At 39.4% G+C, this 24,288-nt stretch overlaps 1 protein-coding gene across 1 annotated transcript; it reads left to right on the top strand.

Annotated features, from left to right (window-relative positions):
- The first annotated feature begins 483 nt into the window (after positions 1–483).
- On the top strand, positions 484–21,202 carry LOC121375888 (NFX1-type zinc finger-containing protein 1-like). The gene is made up of 6 exons (XM_041503579.1): positions 484–586; positions 6,556–6,634; positions 12,104–16,882; positions 18,553–18,905; positions 20,216–20,427; positions 20,866–21,202. The coding sequence occupies exons 2-5, from the start codon at positions 6,597–6,599 to the stop codon at positions 20,413–20,415; spliced, it is 5,370 nt and encodes a 1,789-aa protein (XP_041359513.1). The 5' UTR covers positions 484–586; positions 6,556–6,596; the 3' UTR covers positions 20,416–20,427; positions 20,866–21,202.
- The last annotated feature ends 3,086 nt before the right edge of the window (positions 21,203–24,288 follow it).

The raw sequence follows: 24,288 nt of genomic DNA, 5'->3' as shown, positions 1-24,288 counted from the left end.
AATGGCACGCTAGCAGAAGAAATCCATTAGTGTATAAAACCCGGTAACATTAGCTGTTGTATTTGCGCTTATGTGTTAACGTGTGACATAATTTATAGATGCGCCTATAAACCAAGTTTCCGTGCTCTGAATAAAATGTGTTGAATGCGTCATTAAATAAAACATTTCCTTCCTTCAATACAACATTTATTTTCTATGAAAATGGGGCAGGATCAAGCTCAGTAGGTAAAGCTCTCGATTGTGGTGCTTTGATCGAAGGATCGAACCCCCTCGGCGGATAAAACATTTCTTTCCTTCCTTCTTTCATTCATTCAATTTTCTGTTTACCACAATACGTGGAAGAAAAGTATGAGCTACATTAATTATGGATGGTAAAATAAATAGAAGTATATTCTCGATATTGCGGCTTTAAAGTTTTGTTGCTCGCGACAAATAATCACGTGTTCGGCAATTCCCTTTTGATTAGTCAGATTGCGAGAACTGCTACGTCCTACTTGGGAAGGCTGCTTTCGTGTGTCGATACACTGCGTGAACAGTATTTGACTAGTTCCATTACGTATGAAGCCAGTCAACAAGAAGACATCTAGTAAGTTAATTGTGTATGTAATGTACGTAAAATAAAGTGATGATTGTTTTGTACTAATCGATGTTAAATTGTGCAAAGTACATTGTCGTCATTTGTTAAATTTTTGTATGTATGTCCAATTGAATGTATTAACTGGTAGCTAAAATTTGTAAGCTAAGTTTTCAATCATTAAGAATTAATAGGTTTAAATACATTATACTGATATTGTTATTGTACTGGAATGAATAGGCCTATTCTTAAATGTAGGCCTAAATCTATATCCAATACTGTCACCACAAAATATCGAAAGTGAAAGTAGAGTTGGTTCCAGGAAGTCTTCACTTTCGTACTTTTAGAAGTCACGTCACCAATTTCACGGAAATTCGTGAAAATGAAAACAGGTTCTATCAATAATTAAACGTTATTGGTATTAAAGTGATCGGTTTCTATTCCATTCCTTCATTAGGCTACAAGCAGGTAGAAAATGCCAGTTGGTTGTAAATTCTTCCGCTGTCGCCTTCGTTTCGTACTATTCACGTTTGTAATAATGTGCGTTCTGTACAGGAGTATTATATTGCATGCATGCGCTCTCTAATGATTAGACTGGTTCCTTTCTCAAATCATATTAATTTACATTTATTGAACTCGAAAATTAGTCTCCACGAAGCGCTTGCATCAACTGAACGCAATGGGTTGAATGTTTAAAATCTCTCCGAGTTCAGCCGAAAAACGTTTCGGTAACGTCCGCGAACTATTTGAAGTGGTAATTCGGTTTACTGTGTAGCGTAAGATTAAGTTAGCGAACGTTAGCGACAAGCGGTTGACTGAACTTACATCTGGCCCCGTGCTTATAAAGTTGAAGTCAAAACTTTAATAAAGTCCAGGCTTTAACGCCATGGCTTTTCAAATAGCATTACGTAAAAGTCTAGACTTTAAGTTTTATAAGCAGAGCCCTTGTCCTGTCTGGCACGTTAGGCCTACATCCGGTTTACTTCTGCCAGAAAATTTTGACCTGGGTCAAAGTACTAACCATGGTAATGTCACTGACATTTTAGTTCATCAAGATAAACGTCTCCGGCACGATATTTATTATTGTGATATTTATTGCAGTTCCAATAAATGTCAAAATGTTAAAAAAAAAAAAAAAAAAAACCCAGACCGTAGATGTTTACCTTGGTGAACTAACTGACATTTATTTTTGTTAGCTTACCTTTTATTCTATATTTACTACATCGAAAAAAAGATGCATGACAAAACATTAAACATTTTGCCTTCATAATTTATATTGAATTTGTTTGAACTATTTTATTATTTATTTTTTCATGATTCTAAATTATTATAGACGGTGTACAATTTTTAAATATTTCAAGAATGATAGTGATTTTTGGGGTTTTTTGCTTTACTGATGGAAGGGACATTCCTGAGTTTGCTGCATTGTAAGATGTTTCCGACTAATAAAATATTTCTACGATTAAACTTACATATTAAATATATTTTTCTTATTTAGAATATCAGTGTCTGTATATTCAACGTGTTTCTGGTCATCTTAATATTTGTAAGAAGCCCAAACTGAATTTTGTCTTCAAATAATTTCGTACAAGTTTACGAAAAAGTGACATTTTTGGAAATAAAATGAAATTTAACCTATTGTCCGAACCAAATTGTAAACAACTACGAAAAATTACTCTCCTACCTTTAATTGCAGTTAGATTTCCTCCAAAGTTTGTCCAGACAGAAATCTTGAAAAACCCATTATAATGACACATATTCCACATACCAGATGTTAACTATGTCACCTATATCGACTTTGCTGAGAGCGCATAGGGCAAAAAGCATGTAATTTTGTGACAGCTGCCATTTTTACTTTTTTTAGAATATTCTTCAAGAGGGGTGAAAGGATAGGACTTAATCTAACAACGTCATAACATGTTATGATATAAAAGCAAACGTGATGACGTCATATTATTTATTATTATTTTTTATTATTATTAATTTTTTTTTAATGATACCACGTACTAGAGATCATTGATTTCATATTAATTGTGTCACATACTTTGGAGGTTTTCACCCCTCTTGAAGAGTATTCCATAAACAAGCAACATGGCAGACGGCAGAAAACTGCATGTATTTTTTCCTATGCAATCTCAGCAAAGACGATATTGGTGACGTTGTTGCAGTCTCGTGTGTGGAATCAGTACAACCGTGTCCGGTGTATCGGCGCGTCCGGTGATTCGGCGCACTTGATATTTTGCTGAAGTATGCTTAGGAAGTTGTCATGTTGTCGGTATTTTTAACGAATTAAAGTTCAATTTCTTTTTCAATGGTTAATCAAGTATCAACATATTTATTGTTAATGATGCAATTAATTTTTTCTTAGAATTATCAATAATTATATCATAATTTCAAAATAAATCATTCAACTGTTTTCGTCTATATAAACGCGAAGTAGGCCAGTAAATAGCGGGGTCAACGATCCACATCTACTGCGCCGAATCACCGGACATGCAAATCGTTTTGGATACAAGGGTGTGCCTATATTTATGCACCATTTTAAAATGTTTATTTACTACAGACATAAAACAATTTGTAGTGTATTTCAGATTATGCACTGCTTCATTGGTGAGAGACACATTTTATTAAGTATTTCACAGTGTTCACATAGAAAATGGTCCTTGAATGCTTAGGTGCGCCGATACACCGGACAGCACTGTATATGTGTAGTGGGTTTTTTTGCGATTTGTGTCTGGACAAACTTTGGAGGAAATCTAACGGCAATTAAAGGTAGGAGAGTAATTTTGTGTAGTTGTTAACAATTTGGTTCGGACAATAGTACAAATATTAGAACGATCAGAAACACGTTTAATATACAGCCACTAATATTTTATGCAGAAACATATATTTTATATGTAATTACAATCGTTAAAAAGTCTTTGTTAGTCGATAACATCATAAACAGTGCAGCAAACTCAGGAATGTCCCTTTAAAATATATATTTAAAAAAATAATAATAATAATTTGGTCCTAACCACCTAAAACATTTTTTTTTATATTAACAGGAAATAACAACAATTGACAGAAAACCTAAACAAAAATTATTTTCATGCTTATATATCCAATTAAGGTTCAAGCATGCTGTTTTGGACACGCACCTCGGCTATCTGGGCTGTCTGTGCAAGACAGTGGTTTAATTGTTAGTGGTTAGTGAGAGTGAAGTCGGTGTAGTGGTCTTACACCTACCCATGAGTACCGTACGCGTAGTTAACACTTGCTCTGGGTGGGAGCCAGTACCAGGCTGTGAACCCAGTACCTACCAACCTTATTGAGGATTGTCTGTTATTTCTTTTATGTTCATCTGGGTGTGAAAAAAAAAAAATCATCTGCCAGTGTTCGAGATTAATGGTATCCTGATATCCCAGGGATAACAGAATTTAATTTTGGATACCACCGGGATACCATATAATGTTTTGGGTTTTTTTTAATCCTGAGTTTTTATTTTTCACTGAAACAGTGAAAGTCAGCATTTACTGGTGAAGTTAAGTAACAATGTCATCTAAGTTTGTTACGATGTTATATATAGGAATTTTATTTAAGTGGGATACTAAATTCTCAGGTAGGATACCAGATTTTGAAACATTAGTATCCAACTGAGATACTGCCCAAATTTTTAAATCTTGAACACTGTGTGCAAACTGTCAATCGGTTTGCCAATGATTTTTTTTCTTCATACCCAGATGAACGTAAAAGAAATAACGGACAATACTTATAATTAAATTTGAATCGTACAGGCTAATAATAACACTAAAACGTTAGACTTTATTTGGATTTTTTTTTATCCATAAACAATATAACGTTCAATAAGACAACTTGCCCATATAAAATGATGTCATCAATGTGCTATAGTGGTGGTGTTAAACAAAACAAACTTCTTGTTTTTTTGGACTACCTATAGGTAGATTATAACTCTATGTACAGTCAGGGGTGCAGAAAGTACTCCCCTGCTCACCAAATGTGATATACAGTCAGGGGTGCAGAAAGTACTCACCTGCTCACCAAATGTGATATACAGTCAGGGGTGCAGAAAGTACTCCCCTGCTCACCAAATGCGAGTACAAATTCCTGACAGACGAGTTTAAAAAATGCAACTACCGGTCCGACGGGCGATCCGTCTTTTTCGGACCAACTAAATTTATTTATGTATTTATTTATTTTTTATTATTATTTATTTTTACATTGAATCCATGACTCCACATCAACTCTGCCAGAATTCAAAACCATTCAAACAAACAGTTCAGAATGGTAACCAATATACAAGTTTGTCAACAATACATATACCGCATTGCTGGCTTCAGAGTTCCGAACTACGCAGGCGCAAAATTCCGGAAACGGGTTATAGCTAAAATGGAACCCTGCCAAATCGACCCCAAACTAAATGGAACCAAAATCTAAGGCTATTTGACTTATACTGAACCAAAAATTAAAAAATGTATGGCTAAAACGGCATTAACAAGTTGTGAACGATAATATCTTCAATAAAACAGCTATATTAATTACTTACCCCAATACATTGAAAGAACAAGGATACCATTTTCATCAGTACATTTAGTTGACATTATGGCCAAATCGGTTCCATTTTGGCCAATGAATATGGTTTTGTTTTGATAGTGGTTCCCATTTAGCCTCATTCCCCAGAAACAGCTAGAGACGTTCAAACGTCTATATAGTTCCTATAAAAAAGTATTCGTACGTTCAAAGTATGCTGCCGGTGTGTTTTGAATATATTCTTCTGTTAAATACTAGCAGGATTCCACTTGAAATGTGTTAATCTATATGAAAGAAATGTGAAAAGTAGTCTTTATCAGAATATTTCAAAATTGATTGATTTGTCAATAAAGGTTTGGGGTTTGATTTCGTTCATTTACCACGTGATGTTGATCACGTTGTCATTAAATATGTTAAACAATAATATATTGTTCTATAGGTTGGCGGACTTGTAGAAATTCTGGCGGGCTAGTCAATTTTAGTTGGTTCTGGTCCGGCGGGCTAGTGAAATATTTTTCATTTCTGCACCCCTGACAGTGGTTCTAATTTGAGCCTGATCTTGGTTTCTGTACTAGTTTCAGTTTGGACTAAAGTATAACTTGAAAAAAGTTGTTCTGTTTAACGACACCACTTGAGCACTGTGATTTATTAATCATCAGCTATTGGATGTCAAACATTTGGTAATTTTGACATGAAAATAGTCTTAGAGAGGAAACCCGCTACATTATTCCATTAGCAGCAAAGGATCTTTTATATCCACCATCCCACAGACAGGATAGCACATACCACAGCCTTTGATATACCAGTCGTGGTGCACTGGCTGAAATGAGAATAGCATAACTGATGCACTTACATTGTTAGAATGTGGGGGTTTTTCTTTTCACTGATCGTATCATTACAGATTTATTTCCTGCAAAGTCCCTAGTTTGAGGTGTCCATCACGAAATATTAGCACGCGAAAATATTTCACTTTATGGTACCACCTATTTAAAAAAAAGGTAGCATAATAATTAGGGTTAAACCTGGACATAAAAAATTAATTTTAATTTGGCAACTTTGATAAAAAAAAATATGTGTCAACTTCAAGTAACATTTACAAATGTAGCTAAACAGAATATGTTTTGTTTTTTAGTAATAGCTATACATACAAAGGTATTGTGTCATTTCTTCGTCAAATACACTGTACAACTTTAAGTCGTATTTGGCAATTTGTCTTACACCTTGCATATAACTATTAGTTGTTTGTTTCTATAGTTCTGCGTTTGGCAATTTGTCTTACACCTTGCATATAACTATTAGTTGTTTCTTTCTATAGTTCTGCGTTTGGCAATTTGTCTTACACCTTGCATATAACTATTAGTTGTTTCTTTCTATAGTTCTGCGTTTGCAGTGCTAACCCAGCATATGTATTTTATTTCCTCTATAAAGAAAAATGTTGTTTAAATTTTCAGAAAGTTGAACATACATTAAGAGAAAAGCTTCAAGCTCCGGAATGGAGGAAGAAGGAGGTCATCAACAGAGGTTACATAGGTATTTCTAATTGTGTTGGTTACATAGGTATTTCTAATTGTGTTGGTTACATAGGTATTTCTAATTGTTGGTTACATAGGTATTTCTAATTGTGTTGGTTACATAGGTATTTCTAATTGTTGGTTACATAGGTATTTCTAATTGTGTTGGTTACATAGGTATTTCTAATTGTGTTGGTTACATAGGTATTTCTAATTGTTGGTTACATAGGTATTTCTAATTGTGTTGGTTACATAGGTATTTCTAATTGTTGGTTACATAGACCAAGGTATTTCTAATTGTGTTGGTTACATAGGTATTTCTAATTGTTGGTTACATAGACCAAGGTATTTCTAATTGTGTTGGTTACATAGACCAAGGTATTTCTAATTGTTGGTTACATAGACCAAGGTATTTCTAATTGTGTTGGTTACATAGGTATTTCTAATTGTTGGTTACATAGACCAAGGTATTTCTAATTGTTGGTTACATAGACCAAGGTATTTCTAATTGTTGGTTACATAGACCAAGGTATTTCTAATTGTTGGTTACATAGACCAAGGTATTTCTAATTGTGTTGGTTACATAGGTATTTCTAATTGTTGGTTACATAGACCAAGGTATTTCTAATTGTGTTGGTTACATAGGTATTTCTAATTGTGTTGGTTACATAGGTATTTCTAATTGTTGGTTACATAGGTATTTCTAATTGTGTTGGTTACATAGGTATTTCTAATTGTGTTGGTTACATAGACCAAGGTATTTCTAATTGTGTTGGTTACATAGGTATTTCTAATTGTTGGTTACATAGACCAAGGTATTTCTAATTGTGTTGGTTACATAGGTATTTCTAATTGTGTTGGTTACATAGGTATTTCTAATTGTTGGTTACATAGACCAAGGTATTTCTAATTGTGTTGGTTACATAGGTATTTCTAATTGTGTTGGTTACATAGGTATTTCTAATTGTGTTGGTTACATAGACTAAGGTATTTGTATTAGGCATATCATAAAATATTGTTTGTTTCCGGTTACCCGACCGACCCTAATTTGAACCTGCATGCCGACCCTAAAACGTTTTTTATATATCCAAAAATGTTTTTTTAATATAACAACAATTTCCACGAAAACATTCCAAAACTATCACAAGCACAAATTTGGTGTTATTTAGGGGATAACCCTACTGTGTTTTCCAATTGCGGATGTATATCGGTGGTTTTAGTTTTACTGTCGCAAATTTAGTTTTATTGGCGACCCGTTAGCCACGAAATGTTTTCTTCTAACAATTGATTGATGGAGTTACTTCCCTTCAAATTGAAGTTCGGTAACTTTTGTGAGATATCGGGCGAAGAGTCGGAAAATTGTTTTCACGAATATATGCGATCTTTTCCGATTTACTCTATATCTAGCGTAGCGAGGTGTTCCGATTACTACTACTAATAATAATAATAATAATAACTATATTTAATGATTTACTCCAGCGACAAACTGGCCTTGTAGAAATTTAGTGACCTTCTGATAAACTAGTGGAGGGAATGCATGTTTACCGATACTGATGGAGTTTACTGCCAAATCAAATGATTAAATATGTCAGTAAGATCTCAGTGTGTTTCGTCATTTTTTGTAAGTGGTCACTGGGAACTTCGCGGGTTTCCTCTAAAAACAGTGTCAGAATGACCATGTGTTTGATGTCCAATAGCCGATGATATTAAAGATAAAAATCAATGTGCTTTAGTGGCGTCGTTAAATAAAACAAACTTTACTTTTCAACATTCGTTTGAGCATCCTGAGCATTTGTACTGCATTTCTATTCAATGGACCAATTGATTGCTTCAAACCAAGTGTGTACTTTAATACTGGATGCATACAGAATAAAACTAACATTGCAAATTATAAAATTGGTAAGTCTACCATTTCTTAGATACACTAGGAAAGATAATATTCATCACAATTTTTTTAAATGTTATTGTTCGACAGATAAATATAGAACCCTTCTTGTCAGTTTTCATTAAAAGAAATTGTTATAACTTATTTACTGGTTTCTATCCAATTATGGTTCAACCAAGTCTGTCCTGGATATAACCGGCCTCGGTGGCGTAGTGGCAGGCCATCAGTCTACAGGCTGGTAGGTACTGGGTTCGGATCCCAGTCGAGGCATGGGATTTTTAATCCAGATACCGACTCCAAACCCTGAGTGAGTGCTCCGCAAGGCTCAGTGGGTAGGTGTAAACCACTTGCACCGACCAGTGATCCATAACTGGTTCAACAAAGGCCATGGTTTGTGCTATCCTGCCTGTGGGAAGTGCAAATAAAAGATCCCTTGCTGCCTGTCGTAAAGAAGAGTAGCCTATGTGGCGACAGCGGGTTTCCTCTAAAAACAGTGTCAGAATGACCATATGTTTGACGTCCAATAGCCGATGATAAGATTAAAAATCAATGTGCTCTAGTGGCGTCGTTGAATAAAACAAACTTTACTTTACTTTACTGTCCTGGATAAGTACAGAAGTTAAGTGTTAGTATGAGAGTAAACCTGCCTATTATTAAACAGCAAGGGGTGTTTTGTATGTACTCTCCCACAGATAGGTTAGCACCATGTTGCCCTCAAAATCAAAATGCCTTGCCTTTTATAAATTTATAAGTTGCCCATGTAAAAAGAAGCCTTTAAACACACCTATGTGGATAGTACTACATATTTCCTTTTTTTAATTAAGTTATGAAATAGATATAGAAAATTTAAATGGCCATACGGTTTTTGTCGTTTTGAAAATTATATAATGGGAAAAAAAGCCCTTATACTTAAAATTGCACATAAAATATGCCCCCAAAACGTCACTTTACCATGCCTTACTTCATTTCTAGGGAAAACACTGTGATGAATGGTATTGTTAGTTTGCATAATGCATTTCTATACATGCAGAGGTTATTTTGGATACCGGTAGTCAACACCTTTATTTAATATCCATAAATAAAATTATTTTCCAAAATAAAATGTTTTTCCTACCTACTTACCCTATATTTTTCCAGCATGTAATAGGAAACAAGTAAAAAAAAAAATCCGGTCTTATGTGGTTTACACAGACCAAGGTATTTGTAGTTGTGTTGCTTACATAGCCAAGGTATTTCTAATTGTGTTGCTTACATAGACCAAGGTATTTCTAATAGTGTTGCTTACATAGACTAAGGTATTTGTATTATGTGGGTTACACAGACCAAGGTATTTGTATTATGTGGGTTACACAGACTAAGGTATTTGTATTATGTGGGTTACACAGACCAAGGTATTTGTATTATGTGGGTTACACAGAACAAGGTATTTGTATTATGTGGGATACACAGAACAAGGTATTTGTATTATGTGGGTTACACAGACTAAGGTATTTGTATTATGTGGGTTACACAGACCAAGGTATTTGTATTATGTGGGTTACACAGAACAAGGTATTTGTATTATGTGGGATACACAGACCAAGGTATTTGTATTATGTGGGTTACACAGAACAAGGTATTTGTATTATGTGGGTTACACAGACCAAGGTATTTGTATGTGGGTTACACAGACTAAGGTATTTGTATTATGTGGGATACACAGACCAAGGTATTTGTATTATGTGGGTTACACAGAACAAGGTATTTGTATTATGTGGGTTACACAGACTAAGGTATTTGTATTATGTGGGTTACACAGAACAAGGTATTTGTATTATGTGGGATACACAGACTAAGGTATTTGTATTATGTGGGTTACACAGACCAAGGTATTTGTATTATGTGGGTTACACAGACTAAGGTATTTGTATTATGTGGGTTACACAGACCAAGGTATTTGTATTATGTGGGTTACACAGAACAAGGTATTTGTATTATGTGGGATACACAGAACAAGGTATTTGTATTATGTGGGTTACACAGACTAAGGTATTTGTATTATGTGGGTTACACAGACCAAGGTATTTGTATTATGTGGGTTACACAGAACAAGGTATTTGTATTATGTGGGATACACAGACCAAGGTATTTGTATTATGTGGGTTACACAGAACAAGGTATTTGTATTATGTGGGTTACACAGACCAAGGTATTTGTATGTGGGTTACACAGACTAAGGTATTTGTATTATGTGGGATACACAGACCAAGGTATTTGTATTATGTGGGTTACACAGAACAAGGTATTTGTATTATGTGGGTTACACAGACTAAGGTATTTGTATTATGTGGGTTACACAGACCAAGGTATTTGTATTATGTGGGTTACACAGAACAAGGTATTTGTATTATGTGGGATACACAGACCAAGGTATTTGTAGTTATTTGTAGGTATTTCTAATTGTGTTGGTTACATAGACCAATATATTTCTAATTGTGTTGCTTACATAGACCAAGGTAATCTATTTTCATCAGTAATCTGTTTTTGTTAATAATAATATACTATAGGACCCTTATCACTAGCACAATTTAAACATTTGTGATCGAATATTTAAAACAAAATTAAGAATAAAAGTTTTTATTTGTATAAATTTTAAATAACATTAAGAATTTTTATTATTTTTTATTGCAGTTTATTATGTTGAATTGTGGCGATAGTTTAAACAGTTTATGGATACATTTATAAATTTTATTTAAATAAATAGTGTATATTTAATTATTAAGATAAATCACTTGACAATAGTTTACGGACCTAAATATGCAAACATACTTTAGTGGTTTATATACATGGATAGTATAAATCTTGTTTTAATTTCTTAATTTGAGCGCCAGGCCTAATTTTAGATACTGGTAACACTTTTTGTTCTCCAAGATGGTATTTTCAATATTTGAGCTCAGGGTCAAAATTTTAGAGGGTCGTAATTTTAGAGGAAATACAGTAGTACTGAAAAATTCCCACTGTTCTGGACAGACAGCCAAGATAGATGAGGTGTGTGCCCAGGACAGCATGCTTGAACCTTAATTGGCTATAAGCACGGAAATATACTGATGGAAAGAAATAAAGGATCACACAGATAGCAACAAGAAATAATGACTGCATCAAAAATCAATTCATATTGTCAGAAGCTGATTGGGAACATATAGGCAGCACATTCGGTATAATATCCGCCCGGTCCCCTCCATTATTATTTTTAGTTAGGGTTGAGGGTTAGGGTTAGGGTTAAGGTTGGGATTAGGGTTGGGGTTATGGCTGTGGTTAGGGTTGGGGTTGGAGTTAAGGTTAGGGTTAGGGTCAGGTGAAGGGGGGACCGGGCGGATATTTTTCCGCACATTCAACACTACAGACATTCAATCCCAAATTACAACTTGGTATGAAATACAGACATTACTACGCTAGTAGTGAATTACATTTGGTCTACAATTTGATGTGTTCCTGTATTTCTTTCCATCAGTATGGGTTGAAATGAATGAAATGGTGTTGTTAAACAAAACAAACTTTAAACTTTGATTTACAAGAAACAGGTACATGTACGTATAATAATTTTCTCTCTCTCTCTCTCTACAGGGGAGCAGGTACTCAAGTCCGTGTCACTCAACTGACTCTGAATAAGTTAAGAGACCTGTCCACCCGTGATGCTTCACAGATTGTTATGTCTCTGAGTCGTTCTAATGGTGGCTTGGATAACATTCTGAAGGACGTTAGTATGGATGCAGACACCACCACGCTTACACTAGAAGTTCTTGGCAAGGCTTGTCAGTGTGAATCAATGCCCGAACAAGTGAATGAAATATTGAGTTTGGTCCTGCAATCCCCGTTTATAGAAAGTATCTTGTATGGATTCCTGGCACAAATTTCATTTGGTACTGACAGAACACATAAAGAACGTATCATCAGACATTGTGTTCCATTACTGAAACAGCTGCTGGTGAAGATGCCAACAGAGAGCATGAAACAGGTGCAGTTGGTGACGGTTCTTGTCCAGAAGATCTGGTCAGACACCAGCATGGTTGATGAAAATCTCAATCAGGATATGTGTAGCATCACAAATGTCTTGACACGGACGCGACCGCCAGAAATCCGCAGTGCTGGTCGTGGTGCCCAGTACAGCGTGCACTCTGAAGGTGACCAGCCCCCTGAAGATTTCCGAGAGCTGTCGATATATCCTGCAAAGCAAGAACTCTTGGTTGATGGTCCTCAGCGGCTGTTCTTCCGGCGAAACAACGTAGCTGAACGGTATGACAACTTGGAGCACTATCTCGATGTACAGTTTCGTCTCCTGCGAGCCGATTACATCATTCCACTACAGGAAAGCATTGCCGCATTTCAAACCCAGCTCGGGGATGAAAGCAGAAAGTCGTCGCCTCTTCGTAGTCATGTATACTACAATGTCCACATTGTGAGGCCTGTGTGCACGCACAACGGTCTGTGCTATCGCCTCTCCTTCGAGTTGCCACCTTCAACGCGAGTCAACTGGGCCACTTCTCGCCGACTCATGTTTGGATCACTTCTGTGTCTGTCGTCTGATCGCTTTGTGGACCACTTCATGTTTGCTACAGTCGACCAGCGAGAGAAGAAAGACCTGAAATTTGGAATTGTTGATGTCCTGTTTGAGCGTGAATCTGTCCTAATTTCAGACCTTCCACGTGATATGCGCTTTACAATGGTGGAATCATCGGCCTACTTTGAAGCATACAAACATGTTCTAGAAGGAATGAAACGTTTGAATGACAGAAATGTTCCATTCCAACAATACATAGTGAGATGCGAGTCTGACATTCGGCTACCACGATACCTTCAGGAGCGGCCGAACCCACGATATGATTTGCGTCCACTGATTGATGAAAACTACTGCCTCAGAGATGATGATGACATGCAGCTGTTTCGTCAGGAGTTCTCCGACAAGGCCAGTGTTGCTGCTGCTGTTGAACTAAACAATCCTTCCAAATGGCCATCTGCAGATACCTTCCATCTGGATGATTCACAGTGGCGGGCATTGCAGAATGCCCTTACCAAGGAGTTTGCTCTAATCCAGGGACCACCTGGCACTGGCAAGACTTACCTCGGGCTGAAGATCATGAAGGCTCTGTTGCACAATCAGAACATTTGGAACACAGGTGAAAATTTACCCATTCTTGTCGTCTGCTACACAAACCATGCTCTTGATCAGTTTCTGGAGGGTATTATGAAATTTTTTAAAGGAATGCTAATTCGTGTTGGAAGCAGAAGCAAAAGTGACAGCTCCATACTACAAGAGTGCAACCTTCGAACAGCCAGGCAGAGGGCCCGAGATACCAGAAGTGTACCACTGGAGGTTCATGCGAACAAAGTTGAAATAATGAAGACGATGACAGCACTGAAAGGTGACATTCATGGTATTGCAACCAAACTAGAAGTGGCCGAGAGAGAAATCGTTCACGAGAGATGTCTGACAGAATATATGACCACAGAACAAGAGTCTTTCTTCCCTGTTGATCAGGTTTACAGCTTAAGCAGTAAGTCATGCATTATTTCCGATTGGCTTGGCATCAGTAAAGACATGCAATGGATTGATAATCTACAAGAGAAGAAACCTCCAGAAGAGGAAGACAATTCTGTTGATGAAGAAGTTATCAATGTTGTCAGTTTGGCTGAAACTGCTCAAAGCCTAAGATTGCTGGAGGTGGATGATCTTGACGAATTATCTGAATTTGATGATTCTGCTAACTTAGATGTTGATGTTATCAAAGTTAGAATGGAGACTATGGGCTTTGAAGTGACAAAACTGGATGTATCATCGGAAACATACTTGACTGGGTCTGTCAAAGCTGAGTGGGATGAGAAACAGAGAAGGAAACGAATCCTTAAAAGGGGATTTGCTAGGAAAATTGACAGCGTGGATCGAATGCCAGAAGCTGAAGCTTCCAGAATTGACAACATATGGCATATGCGATACAAAGACCGGTGGAGGTTGTACAGGTACTGGGTGGATTGTCTGTGTCGCCAGGCCCGCGGGCAGATCAGAGACAAGGAGAAACAATATCACCGTGTCTGTGCAAGGTACAAGGAATCTCTCCTGCAAGAAGACAAGATGATCCTGAAAAGAGCTAGGATTGTTGGCATGACAACCACAGCCGCTGCGAGATACCAGAGCATCATGCAAGAGATCGGACCTAAAATCGTCATCGTAGAAGAGGCCGCTGAAGTCCTGGAGGCTCACGTTATTTCCACTCTCAGCCGTGGCTGTGAGCACCTCATTCTAATCGGGGACCACAAACAGCTGCGTCCGAACCCGACCGTCCACAAGCTGGCCAGAGACTTCAACCTGGAGATCTCCCTCTTCGAGCGGATGGTGTACTGCAAGCTGCACTGGGACTGTCTCAAGTGGCAGCACAGGATGCGGCCGGAAATATCACGAGTGATGAAGGCCATCTACCCGGAACTGGAGGACGATGAGTCGGTGAAGTCCTTCCCAGATGTGAGAGGTGTGAGTCAGAACATTGCATTCATTGAACACGAGTACCTACACGAGATCGACGGGGAGACTCTGAGCTGTGTCAATATGCAGGAGGCAGAGTACGTTGTCAGTCTGTGCGAGTATCTCCTCAAGCAGGGCTACAGTCAATCGCAGATCACAATAATCAGCATGTATTCAGCTCAGATCAACGTCATTAGATTGCTTATGCCCAAATCTAGGTTCGAAGGTGTCCGAATAGCTTCTGTCGACAGCTTTCAAGGAGAGGAGAATGACATTATTTTAGTGTCGCTAGTTCGGAGTGCTGAGGTTGGAGAAAGTATTGGTTTTCTGAAAACTGACAACAGAATTTGTGTTGCCTTATCTCGAGCTAAACACGGGATGTATGTTCTTGGCAACTTCAGATTTCTCACAGACAAAAGTGATCTACTCCTTAATATTATCACGCAGGCCAGAAATGAAAAATACCTGAGTCACAGCCTGCAGTTGGTCTGTCCACGGCATAGGACTGGAAAAGGCATTGAGGCAAAAGAACCGAGAGACTTCACGAGAGCGCCTGAAGGTGGCTGTCTGAAGCCCTGTGACAACCGTTTGCCGTGTGGGCATGCGTGTAAGAAGACCTGTCACAGTGGCAGCCATTCGGTCTGTTACATGCCTTGTGGCAAGAAGTGTGAAAACGGCCATCCGTGCGACAGTCTGTGTTTCCACTGTTCCCGCGGCTGCCCTCCCTGTAAAAAACCTGTGCAGAAGCTCCTACCAAAATGTAATCATGTACAGATGGTTCCCTGCTCGATGGAGCCTTGGCTGTTTAAGTGCACTCACAAGGTAGAAGAGGACAGATCTTGTGGACACCACATTTCGGTGGAATGTAGTGGACGGAAAATCATGCCGTGTACGAATCCTTGCAGTCAAGTTCTACCCTGCGGTGATCTCTGCAGTGGGACATGTGGAACCTGTTTTCAAGGCCGCTTGAACCAGCCGTGCCAGCTGAGATGCAGAAAGATTCTTGTGTGTGGTCACGCCTGCCTGGACCAGTGCGGTAACTGCCCGCCATGCCAGAAAGACTGTGAAAACCGATGTCACCATACAATGTGTCAAGAGAAGTGTGGCGACCCATGCGTTCCCTGCAGGATGCCTTGTCCCTGGTCGTGCAGACACAAGAGGTGTACGCGACTTTGTAGCGAGGCTTGTGACCGAGACCGATGTGATGAACGCTGTAGGAAGCAGCTATCATGCGGTCACCCATGTATTGGCCTCTGCGGAGAGCCGTGTCCTCGCCTGTGCAGGATCTGTGACGGGGATCACGAAACATTCAAACTTTGGCTTGGAAATGAGGATGATCCAAATGCTCGATTTGTCGAACTGCAAGACTGTTCGCACATCATAGAAGTCACTAGCTTAGATCACTGGATGGATGATGTCAGAGGCCCTGAGGAAGAGGATGAGGATGAGAAGCTAAAATGTGATGATTTGGATAAAGCTAAAAAGTCAGACGATGACGAAGCCAAGACAGCTGTACTGTTGAAAGTTTGCCCTCGCTGTAAAACGCCAATCCGTCGTAATCTCCGATACGGATCGGTCATCAACGAAACACTGAACAGTATTGAGGCAGTGAAGAGGAAGATCATTGGCAATGAGCAGCGAATAAGAGAACTCAGCACGAGTGTAGACAGGGCGACGTGCATGGCTGTTGCGCCCGACCGACCCGCGATTGAGGCGTTGACGGGTCACATGGTCGTCAAGTCGGAAGCTGTGTTGGCTGCTCAGTTGAATCAGGTGCGCATCTTTCTGCAGGTTGCCAGGATGGAGAGGAAGGTTTCTGATGCCAGGAGACAGTGGAGCGGCAGTGCAGACAGCTTCAGTCCAATTGCTCGCGACTTGGACGCTTTCAGGTAGTCATTTTGTATATACAAATAAAACATTTCACTCAAAAATATGCATTAAAATTTACCCATTGAGTGCTCACAGTGGATAAAAACATTTCGTTTAGCCAATTTTTCAAAAATGTTGAGTATTTCCTTGAAAATCATTAAAATGTGGTTAATTTAAGGAATATTTTATTAGCCAAAGCCATTTTGTGTGAAAATGAGCAATTAACTAATTAATATGGCAATGTACAGGAGAGCCCTGCCATTAATCATCATTAATGTTAATGTCTGAGCTAGCTTTATCACTCGACAAATTCGCCATTTGTGAATTTTAGGAATAATTGGCACATTTTGTTTTGATATGGCGAAAATATTTCATGTAATAATTGATATTTGTTGAAAGTGGGGCAGGATTTGGCTCAGTCGGTTGAGTGCTCGCATCACAGGATCAAACCACCTTGGTAGATCCATTCAACTGATTGGGGGGTTTTCTTGTTCCAACCAGTGCATCCACCACAGTTGGTCAATTAAAGACCGCAGTATGTGCTGTCCTCTGTGGGAAAGTGCATATAACAGATTCCTTGCTGTGTTCAGAATTACCAACTATAGCTGTTGTCATGTGAACCAGAACAGACACTGCAGTGTTTGCTGATTTTACATTTAAAGGGACATTCCTGACATTGTCGACTAACAGAGACTTTTTAACGATTATAATTACATATCAAATATATTTTTCTGTATGAAATATTAGTCGCTGTATATTAAATGTGTTTTCGATCGTAATATTTGTACTAGGTTAAATTTCATTTTATTTCCTAAATATTTTTTTTTGTCGTATGTACGAAATTATTTGAACATAAAATCCAGTTTGGGCTACTTACAAATATTAAGATGACCAGAAACACATTGAATATACAGACACTGATCTTCTAAACAAGAAAATATATTTAATATGTAAGTTTAATCGTCGAAATATTTTATTAGTCGGAAACATCTTACAATGCAGCAAACTCAGGAATGTCCCTTTAATGCCTATTCACTATCAGATTTCTTTACTTAATGCTGGGGGGGGGGGGGGGGGGACGTAGCCCAGTGATAAAGCACTCGCTTGATGTACAGTTGGTCTGGGATCGAACCCTGTCAGTGGGCCCATTGGGCTATTTCTCATTACAGCCAATGCACCACATCTGGTATTTCAAAGGCTGTGGTATGTGCTATCCTGTGTGGGATAGTGCATATAAAACATCCCTTGTTACTAATAGAAAATGTAGCAGGTTTCCTCTATCAGACTATATGTCAGAATAACCAAATGTTTAACATTAAATACAGTGTAGGTGATGATTAATAAAATCAATGTGCTCTAGTGGTGGTGTTAAACAAAAGAAACTTTTTAACATCTTTATATAATGCATGAAGGTGAACCCTTTCATCCCAAACCAGTGCTCTGTGACTGGTATGCCACGGTATGTGCTGCCCTGTCTGTTAGAATGTACATGTATAAGATCCTTTAGTGCTAATGGTAAAATGTAGCTAATTTCCTCTGACAATGGCCAGTAGTCAGTGATCCATTTAAAATGAAGTATAGGTTATGGAAAAACATCTTAAGACCAGTCATTTGTGACATTTCGACATGTAGAAATACTAAAAAAAATATGTTATTATTACACTACAACCAGTGTTTTTTCTCTCTTCAGATCGTGGATATTGCAGTTCAGAACGGTGTTCGGAGAACAGGAAATCATAGATGCGAACCGCGAACTTCGGCGACTGTCCCTCCTGCTGTATTTTCTCAAATCCCGAGAAGTGATCCACGACGACCTCCAGGAAGCGGTTCCGGCTCACTTGATGAGACGCCTCGGATCAGTGATCAAGGATCTCGAGCAGTGCACGGTAATAACGGAGGACTCGCTGGATGAGGCGGAGAGCGTGAAGGACGAGTTGGTGGAGTACGTTCCGGAGACGCGGATCGGCATCACAGAAGACGAGCGGCTGATGATCGTCCACACCATGGACATGAAGCAGGGACAGTGGTGGAGGTGTGGCAAAGGTGAGGCAGCCCCAGGGGTGGCGGAATCACTAGATCCAGGGACAGTGGTGGAGGTGAGGCAGTCCCAGGGGTGGGGGAATCACTAGATCCAGGGACAGCGGTGGAGGGGAGGCAGCTCCAGGGGTGGGGGATCACTAGATCCAGGGACAGTGGTGGAGGTGTGGCAGAGGTGAGGCAGCCCCAGGGGTGGGGAATCACTAGATCCAGGGACAGCGGTGGAGGGGAGGCAGCTCCAGGGGTGGGGGATCACTAGATCCAGGGACAGTGGTGGAGGTGTGGCAGAGGAGAGGCAGCCCCAGGGGTGGGGGAATCACTAAATCCAGGGACAGCGATGGAGGTGAGGAAGCTCCAGGGGTGGGGGATCACTAGATCCAGGGACAGTGGCAGAGGTGAGGCAGCCCCAGGGGTGGGGGATTCACTAGATCCAGGGACAGTGGTGGAGGTGAGGCAGCCCCAGGGGTGGGGGATCACTGGATCCAGTGACAGTGGTGGAGGTGAGGCAGCCCCAGGGGTGGGGGATCACTAGATCCAGGGACAGTGGTGGAGGTGAGGCAGCCCCAGGGTTGGGGGATCACTAGATCCAGGGACAGTGGTGGAGGTGTGGCAGAGGTGAAGCAGCCCCAGGGGTGGGTGATCACTGGACCCAGGGACAGTGGTGGAGGTGTGGCAGAGGTGAAGCAGCCCCAGGGGTGTGTGATCACTGGACCCAGGGACAGTGGTGGAGGTGTGGAAGAGTTGAAGCAGTGTCAAGGGTGGGTGATCACTGGACCCAGGGACAGTGGTGGAGGTGTGGACGAGGTGAGGCAGCCCCAGGGGTGGGGGATCACTGGACCCAGGGACAGTGGTGGAGGTGTGGAAGAGGTGAGGCAGTGTCAAGGGTGGGTGATCACTGGATCCAGGGACAGTGGAAGAGGTGAGGCAGCCCCAGGGGTGGGGGATCACTGGACCCAGGGACAGTGGTGGAGGTGTGGAAGAGGTGAGGCAGTGTCAAGGGTGGGTGATCACTGGACCTAGGGACTGGTGAAGATGAGGCAGCCCCAGGGGTGGGTGATTACTGGTACCAGGGACTGGTGATGGTGAGGCAGCCCCACAGGGGGATCCAGGGACAGTGGTGGAGGTGTGGCAGAGTTGAGGCAGGCCCACAGCGGTGGGGCGATCAATGGATCCTGGGACAGTGGTGGAGGTTGGGAAGAGGTGAAGCAACGTCAAGGGTGGGTGATCCAGGGTGGCCATTATTAAAAACCACTCATGATGAATTCTCTATATTCGTCTCGGGGTAAAAAGTAAAGTCCTGTGTTGCATGATTTCAGGTCACGTGTACACTGTGGGGGAGTGTGGTCGGCCCACAGAACGTGCTCGCTGTCCAGAATGCAGGGCCGAGATTGGAGGAGAAAATCACGCATTTGTCGAAAATAATTCATGGGCCCCAGAAATGGATGACGCTCAAGAACAGCCATGGTCCGAAGAACAGGACTACATGCTAGCGCTTCAGATGCAGTTCGGTCGTTAGGAAAGGTCAAAGGTATACCATATTTTCCAGCCTATACACACACTGTTATATACACAAACACCCCTTGTTTTTAGGAGGCAGGACATAGCCCAGTGGTAAAGCGCCCACTTGATGAGCGGTCGGTCTGGGATCGATCCCCGCCGGTGGACTCGTTGGGCTGTTTCTCGTTCCAGCCTGTACACTATGACTGGCATATCTAGAAAATTTAAATTTAATGCTATAGTATAGTCCTTCCCACAGGTATTTTCTTTTTTCATACTACTAAGTTATTTATTTCTCAGCTGATTATTTTCTAAAAGGCACACAAAAATAGAATTGTTTGTTGGATCCAAAACTAAACCAAACTGAAATCATTTACAAGAAACTTTTTTGTATGAGGATGGGACGGACTATAAGCCCTTTGTTCTTTGTAGTATTGGTATAACTAAAGTACTGTTACATTTCTTGCAGGTAATCATGGCTGCCTGAAGAAGTTCTTTAAAAAAGACCTCCACAGTACTAACTAACTGACAGCTTGAGATCACCTGGAGTAAGAGATTATCTTCATTAAAGGAGTGACCATTCTTACTTCAATTTGTATTTAATTTGCTACAGAAGCGGGATTTATACTAACTAACTGACAGCTTGAGATCACCTGGATTAAGAGATTATCTTCATTAAAGGAGTGACCATTCTTACTTCAATTTGTATTTAATTTGCTACAGAAGCGGGATTTATACTAACTAACTGACAGCTTGAGATCACCTGGATTAAGAGATTATCTTCATTAAAGGAGTGACCATTCTTACTTAATTTGTATTTAATTTGCTACAGAAGCGTGATTTAGCTCAGTTGGTTGTGTGCTCCCTTGAGGTGTTTGTGTCGCAGGATCGAACCACCTTGGTGGATCCATGCAACTGATTGGGTTTTTTCTCGTTCCAACCAGTTCAACACAACTGGTCAAGTCTGTGGGAAAGTACATATAAAAGATGCCTTGCTGCATTAGGAAAAATGTACCGGGACTGTCAAATATTACCAAATATTTGACATCCAACGGCCGATGATTAATTAATCAATGTGTTTTAGTGGTGTCGTTATACAAAAACAACAACTTTAATTGGCTACAGCTGCTGTCTTTTATATGTGTAAATTCACTGAAAATAAAGCTTACAGTGTGAAGTCAGTGCGTACCAGTCTTAATGGTTAACTCTGTGATAATGTAAAGTCAAAATCAGACCCGAAAATGATTTGCCAAGTTGTATTCAAATATCGGGAGCAGTGCATATAAAAGATCCCTTGCTGCTAATGGAAAACTGTAGCGATTTTCCTCTGCTGACTACGTGTCAGAATTACCAAATGTTTGACATCGAATAGCCGTGAGCGAGACGTAGCCCAGTGGTAAAGCACACACCTGATGTGCGGTCGGTCTAGGATCGATCCTCGTCGGTGGGCCCATTGGGCTATTTCTCATTCCAGCCTGTGTACCACGACGTATATCAAAAGCTGTGGTATGTGCTATCCTGTCTGTGAGATGGTACTTATAAAATATCCCTTGCTTTCTGATGGAAAAGGTTTAGTGGGTGTCCTCAAAATTACCAAATGTACACTAGTGGTGTTGTTAAACAAAACAATTGGGTTTATCATCATTGGGAATACAAAGTTGGCAGTGAAATAGATTGAAACCGTATAGCTTGTACTGTAGTTCATAAATGTATTATCAAGTCTATCATTATTGGGAATACAAAGTTGGCAGTGAAATAGATTTAAACCGTATAGCTTGTACTGTAGTTTATAAATGTATTATCAAGTCTATCATTATTGGGAATACAAAGTTGGCAGTGAATAGATTTAAACCGTATAGCTTGTACTGTAGTTTATAAATGTATTATCAAGTCTATCATTATTGGGAATACAAAGTTGGCAGTGAAATAGATATAAACCGTATAGCTTGTACTGTAGTTTATAAATGTATTATCAAGTCTATCATTATTGGGAATACAAAGTTGGCAGTGAATAGATATAAACCGTATAGCTTGTACTGTAGTTTATAAATGTATTATCAAGTCTATCATTATTGGGAATACAAAGTTGGCAGTGAATAGATTTAAACCGTATAGCTTGTACTGTAGTTCATAAATGTATTATCAAGTCTATCATTATTGGGAATACAAAGTTGGCAGTGAAATAGATTTAAACCGTATAGCTTGTACTGTAGTTTATAAATGTATTATCAAGTCTATCATTATTGGGAATACAAAGTTGGCAGTGAATAGATTTAAACCGTATAGCTTGTACTGTAGTTTATAAATGTATTATCAAGTTAACGTTTAAGACCACTGGCTTTACTATCAGACTAAAACTATTGTGCTTGCTGTGATCGGATTGACTAAACATCAGAAGCGTTTTTCACAAATGTTTGCCATTATGTTATGTTGATGCTTCTTACAGTTTCATTGTTGATAAATAGCTTGGTTTGCTTGCTGTGATCTGATTATTAAAAATACGTTATATCATGGTAATACAGTGAAACTCCACCTAACAATCACTCATGTTCTGTCACCACCTCCCTTTAAACACCTGGACCCATATTCACGAAAAGGTGTAAAGTTACGTCTATGACTAGCACTTATGTCTGCCGTAGATTTATGTTTACGTGCAAGAACCACCTTATTCTCAAAGACTGTCGTAAATTTGGAGCCTGGCGATCTCGCCCCGTGTCGATCTCGCCCTGGTGAACTCGCCCGGGGCGAGTTCGCCAGGACTTATTTTCATCGTTAGGCGAAGTTATCATACATATTAGACTTGCTAGAAGACATATATTACAACATATATTATAGTATATATCTACTGTCATTATCAGCATGTTTTTGTGCCAAAACTACAGGGTTATACCACTTATACTACTAGTTTTGTGTTGGGACACGCTGTGGCGAGATCGCCATATTTACTTCCGTGTTGCATGTCTGTTTAGCGAAGTCGCCAGTACATTATAACTCAACAATATTCAAGTTACAAGCTGTTTTATGTTTACTTCATTAAGTAAATACATGTGCAGTAGTCATGTTTTGATTTTCTTGTTGTAAAATGTAATACATTGGTAGTTTACATTTCTGACGATTTCACTTGCAAGCCGGGGCTTTAGTATTTAGTATATATATATCAAATAATCGTTAAAGTGTGCACTTATGACAAATAGTTGCGTAGTAACGTGTGACAACTTCACCAACATAAAAACGCTACACTGAGAAAATCCTGGCGATCTCGCCACAGCCTGAAAAAGTGAAATAATAAGAAATGTTACATTACATGATGAAACAAACCATAAATGTGTACTTTACGTGTATTTATTATAATAAACTGTAAACTGTAAACTTAAACAAGAAAAAACAAAATCGACACAGGGCGAGATCGCCAGGCTCCGTTGGAAAATCCTGGCAATCTCGCCCCGGCTGTCCTGGTTGTCATAAAAAACACATGATTCACCACCTTTTGAAACATGTATGTTATCAGTATAGGTTGCACTATACCAATTAATTTCCGGCTGGGTCGAAGTTCGAGGTGTACCGAACTTTTGATAGAGAAGTTAACACCACAAGTCCTGTGATTGGTTATAAATGTGAGTGTGTTGGTTGTAAAAAAAATTAGTTTCATCTGGGCTAAAAATGTATGCAATTTTATTTGATGTAGTACCACCGTGTCAAGTAGCCTTGTGCTTGGAACATGTATGGGGTACCTGTAAAAAAAAGTACTAAAATTTTGTGCGAAACTAGGGGTGTTGCAGAAACATCTGGTTATATCGAAAATGAGCCATGAAAGGTACCATTTTCTGCAGTTAATACTTTGAGGTAGGGGTTGTAGTACTGATATTTATGGGTCACAGTTTGGTTGATATAT

This window comes from Gigantopelta aegis, chromosome 1 (assembly GCF_016097555.1).
Source record: "Gigantopelta aegis isolate Gae_Host chromosome 1, Gae_host_genome, whole genome shotgun sequence".
In the NCBI taxonomy this organism is placed as follows: Eukaryota; Metazoa; Mollusca; class Gastropoda; order Neomphalida; family Peltospiridae; genus Gigantopelta; species Gigantopelta aegis.
The sequence above is the reverse complement of the archived record's forward strand: the minus strand, read 5'-3'. Positions and strand labels throughout refer to the sequence as shown.